The 5,069-nt window shown below is 48.7% G+C and overlaps 1 protein-coding gene across 2 annotated transcripts in view; it reads left to right on the top strand.

The window, feature by feature from the left end:
- The first annotated feature begins 4,457 nt into the window (after positions 1-4,457).
- gab3 (GRB2 associated binding protein 3) overlaps positions 4,458-5,069 on the top strand; it is a 51,244-nt gene continuing 50,632 nt past the window's right edge. For both annotated transcript variants that reach the window (XM_007893516.2, XM_007893514.2), the window contains exon 1: positions 4,458-4,886. In XM_007893516.2, the coding sequence (XP_007891707.1) occupies positions 4,815-4,886 (72 nt within the window). In that variant the 5' untranslated portion in view covers positions 4,458-4,814. The remainder of the gene's footprint in view (positions 4,887-5,069) is intronic.

Genomic DNA, 5,069 nt, shown 5'->3' with positions numbered 1-5,069 from the left:
CAAGTCAGTCAGTCAGTGTGTGTGTGTGTGTATGTGTGTGTGGGGGGGGGGGGGGGGGTCTGTTCATTGGTCACTGCTCTGGTTAAGGGGCTCCGTTGGTCGGTTAGTGTCTCCCGCCTCTCACACACACACACACACCAGGCCGGGGGGGGAGAGGGAGGGGCGGGGTCTTGGGATCTCGCGAGACTGCGTGACGCGACGCAACGTGACGCGGCGCGACGCCCGGCCAATCGGCGGACGCCAATGCGGCGCTGCCAGTCTGTGACGATTGACCGACTGCGCATGTGCGCTGCGCCCCCGGAGACTGGCAAACTCCTCTGAGCATCTGCTTGTCTGTCACTGTGGCCCCGCCCCCCCCCCCCCCCCCCCCCCACACACACACATATTGTATATCTGTACAATATTATTATATGATATTATTATATTGTAATAATAATGAATAATAATAACAACAACAACTTGCATTTGATACAGCGCCTTATCAGGGTCTCGCAGCACTTCGCAGAATTACACGGTAAAGTGTAGTGACTGTGTATTTCTGCGGGCAAAACGCGGCCGGCCGGCCGGCGGCGCGCACACACAACGGCGCCCCGCAACCGGGCGTGTATTCCCGGACGGGGTTAAAGATTGGTCAAGTTTCCTTCCTCCAAACGCCTCTGTTTACCCGGTTGTTAGCCGATTGGCGGATGGCTTTCCGGGTGGGGTGGGGTGGGGTGGGGGGGGGGGGGATGGGGGTGGGGGTGGGGGGGGGGAAGAATTCCTTCAAAAATACAAATAGAACAATTTTCTCACTCGATCGGCGACTCGGTTTGTGGGACGCTGCTGTGTGCGATCGGCTGCCGCGTTTCAGCCGCTAATCATTACAGTCACTTCACTTCACAGTATATTCTGCGAAGCGCTTTGAGGCGTCTCGAAGACGAAGAAGATAAGGCGCTCTACCAAACGCGAGGATAATGTATTGTTATCTATTACCGAGTGACCAAACAACAACCGCTTTCATTTGTGAAGCGCCCTTCACACATGGGGCAGCGTTTTGGAGCCCTTGAACCCCATCATCAGCGGACGAGCTTTGAGCCATTTTGCCCCCTTTCTCCAGAACTACATCCTGGAGTCCCGCCACCTCACCCACTTCCCTCCCTACTTTTAAAACCCACCTTTGGCACCACCTCTTTAACCGTGCAATTAGCCATCTTCCCCCACACCCTCCTCTGAGCCCCACCCAGTCAGCTGTGTGAAGCACTTTGAATAGTCCTGACGAAGTGACAGCAGCTAAATAAATGAAGATCGTGTTGCACTGCACAGCACTATTACGTTTTATATGTTACTCATCTACGCGAGACAAAGGACAAAGATGCATACCAGCCAATGGACCATCAGCACCAGAAATTCCTTTCCTCTCTGTAATACTAGAATAACCAGAAACAGATTAGAGGTGGCACAAGGGCAGACAATTTGATAGCTCCAACAGTTTATACGGTTCAAACTTTGAGAAACTTTGGAACATTTTCTCCCCTTTGACCCGTTCCGTGGAGTCCTGTAGCTCAGCGGTTAGAGCACTCGCCTCACAAGCAAGAGACCAAGGGCGAAACCGTGGGCAAGTTTCTTTACTCCACACGCCTGATAATAATTCCTCAAGGTAAAAAAGAACAATAATAATTTGGTCACTTCAATCCACAACTGTTTGTGGGACACTGCCGTACGCGTTTTCGCCCACAAAGATGCAGTCAATTCACTTTACAGTGCGTTCTGTGAAGCGCTTTGGGACGTCCTCCCGACATGAGAAGCGCTATATCAAATGCAAGGATTATTATTATTATTATTACTATTTACAGTCTATTCTGTGAAGCGCTTCGAGACGTCGCGAAGACGTGAGAAAAAGCACTATATCGGATTCAAGGATTATTATTACTATTATTATTCAATGCCCAGAAAAGAGCTTCTCTGATGTCGAATAAACTGTGTCGTCAACTTACCCTCAAACATCCTCCAAACACACGTGTTTATATGAAGTGAGTTTCAGTCGAATGTTGTGAAGTTTTGAGGTTATAATCACAAAGTATGATATCATGAAATGCTTATGAGGTCACGTGTGATATCATGCAACTCCCAAGATTCTGTTGCCGTATTGAACCACCTGCCCTTTGCCATACACTGGGCTCAGTCCCTCCAGGCCGAATAATAATAATAATAATAATAATAATAATAAATAACCCTTGCATTTGATATAGCGCCTTTCACGTCGGGAGGATGCCTCAAAGCGCTTAAAGATTTTTTTTTAAAAAAAAGCTGCATTCTGTACAAGTCAACAAACCAACCGCTGTCGTCTCCCTTCACTGGAGAGCGTACAGTTAATTCTGCATTCCGCGTCCTGGGCATTTTGGCGCTCAGCAAAACTGGGGGAAACATACCAGATTAAGAGTAATAATTGCAGTGCACCGGGTCACCAGTGGCTGCACAAACGGTGCTCTCCGAGTCAGACAGGACGCGTATAGATCAATGCAAGAGGGGATAGCCCGAGAATTTTTTTTTGGGGGGGCTGGGGTGGGGTGGGGGGGGGAGTCAACCAGGTGTCTGACACACGGGGAAACCTATCACCGCGCTTAAGAGAATCCAAACCAAGCGGAGAATTCCACGCGTCCCCACCTACACACGGAAATTCCGCAGATGGAATGGAAACCAGACTCTCTTCCCTTTTGGCAGCGTGAAATGTTTTTTTTCCCCTGGGAATGTGTTGGGTGCGTTTGGGTCGAAGGTCCACGAGGTGGCACCAATGGGTCATTTCTTCAGCAAAAGCACTGAAGAACGCACTTAATGTTTTGTTGTTGTTGTTGTTGTGTGTGTGTGTGTGTGTGTTGGGGGGGGTGGGGTGTAGGGTGGTGGGGTGGGGGGGATAAGGGGGTGGGGGCTGGTTGTCATTAAATAACTTGACAAGTCTTTAATGAATGTTAATACGGTTTTCGTTGGGGATCTTTTAAAAAAAAATTAAAGAGAAAATTCCTCACTTTATTCAGCGCAGTCTGGTAACCGTGTTCGTTGCAATAAATCTCCGGTTATACCCGGTTCGTCTGTGTTTATTTGTGTGTTAAATATTACAGACAGAAAATAAAGGCCTAATTCCTTTGGATAAATACACAGTGTTTTGATCTCTACAGAAATGGACCGTGGACTTGTCTTATTTTTTAAATGAACGCTCAACACTATGGGTTGCCACCTCTGGAGATCTGAAGTGCGGGTCAAGAAAAAAAAATACTGCTTTCTAATATATTGTTGTAGTGATGTCCCCAAGTTCTATACGTTCGTGAATTGTACTGGAGGGAGCTTTAACCTTGAGGTTTATTTTAAGCACTCTGAAACACCCCCTGCTTTGAGGGTGACTGATAAATGCAAGTTGTTGTTGTTGTTACACTAGCTTGCTCACAACCGAAACAGTAATATCCACAATAACTACACTTCTCGATATACAGGTCCGGATGATATGCACTCGCAATCCTAATTTCTCAAGGGAAAATAAATGGCAAAGTAGCGCTAGGGATGGGCTGCAGGTCAATCAACATATGAAAGGGAAAGATAGGTTCACGCTCAGGGTGTGATCGTTCATTGGAACTCGGGTTCTTGTTAAGTTACACCCAACACAAATGCTGTGAATTAACATTTAAACAAATAGATAATAAAAATAGTCCCAGACTGCTTAGTCACCGTATCCTAATTCTTTGCACGTGTTTGATATTCTAATACTATTTGATCTCGTTGACCTGTGTGCGGACGGATTGCACGTGCGAGCAATCTCTTTCAGAATGTCATCACTCGGCTCTCCTTTTTAATATCTCCCTTGATTTGGTCTTTCGTTTCATCTGCCTGCGGGATCTTCAATCCTTCTGCTCTCGTCCTACTTGAAATTGAAGACTCGATGGACAAGTGCAACACCGCAAGCGCTGAAACACATTGTCCAGGGCATTCGACGCGTTCATTCCCAGCTCTGTGCCGAATGACATTATCTTCGCTGAGGTCGTGCAGGGGAACGCGTGCACTCAAAAATCAGCCGAGGTGCCCGCAATTGTGACTGAACCGCTTCCATTCTGGAGTAGCAGCTTGTCTGGCTCACAAACGAGACCTTGGAGGTTTAGAAGCGTCCCAGCCAGACACCCGCACACAAGGACGCCCAAACCTGAAGAAACCCAATAACAATCCTCGGCTTTGGCGGTAGTGCCCTCGTGGCGTCTCCGAGACGTCTCAAAGCCCTTGGCGGGACCCGCCGTGAAGCGAATGGGCTGGAGGTTTGGCGTGCGGTGTGCGGTGGGGTGTGGGGTGGGGTGGAGTGGTGGGGGGAACGGGAACGGGTGCGAAACTTACACAGTAAGATATTCCGCCTCCTGCCCTGTTCGTACCCGGGGAGGCGGTGGGGGCGGGGGGGGGGGGGGGGGGGGGTTGTGTGTGTGAAAAGAAATGATGATAGGAGCTGCATGTTTCTTTATTCAGCGTCATTAGACGATGTGACTGCATTGGCCAACTCCAGCTTAAATGGGTGGGAGAAACTTGGTGTCTGTTGAGTTGCTCACAGTGCTTCCTCCTGTGGACACACACACACACACACAGAGAGAGAGACACACAAGACAAGGCATTGCAATTGCAATTGCATTGCAACTCGTGTGTGGTTAACACACACTCCTGGTGATGGATTTTACACAGGATCCAACTGAGTGACAAGGAGAGAGAGAGAGAGACATTATAGCAGCATCTGTAACCCACCCCCTTAAAAAAGTGAGGGGTGTTTTTTTTTGGGGGGGGGTATTTGCCTCTCCTTTGCACTGGGACACATGAGTGCAGAAGACATCGTATTCACTGGCTGGCTCATCAAATCACCCCCAGAAAAGAAATTAAAGCGCTATGTAAGTACAACGCACTGAACGCCTTTGCAAACCCCCACTGCCCCCTCTCACGTTTAAAGGGACGAGAGGAGGGACCGACTGTGGTATGTGTTGTGCTGCAAACGGTCAGTGTTCACACAACACAACACCACACAACACACACTGCACAACACACACTGCACAACACACACTGCACACAACACA

The sequence above is a fragment of the Callorhinchus milii genome, unplaced genomic scaffold (assembly GCF_018977255.1).
Source record: "Callorhinchus milii isolate IMCB2004 unplaced genomic scaffold, IMCB_Cmil_1.0 Scaffold15, whole genome shotgun sequence".
Classification (NCBI taxonomy): Eukaryota; Metazoa; Chordata; class Chondrichthyes; order Chimaeriformes; family Callorhinchidae; genus Callorhinchus; species Callorhinchus milii.
Note: the sequence above shows the minus strand (reverse complement) of the source record. Positions and strands in the feature narration are given on the sequence as shown.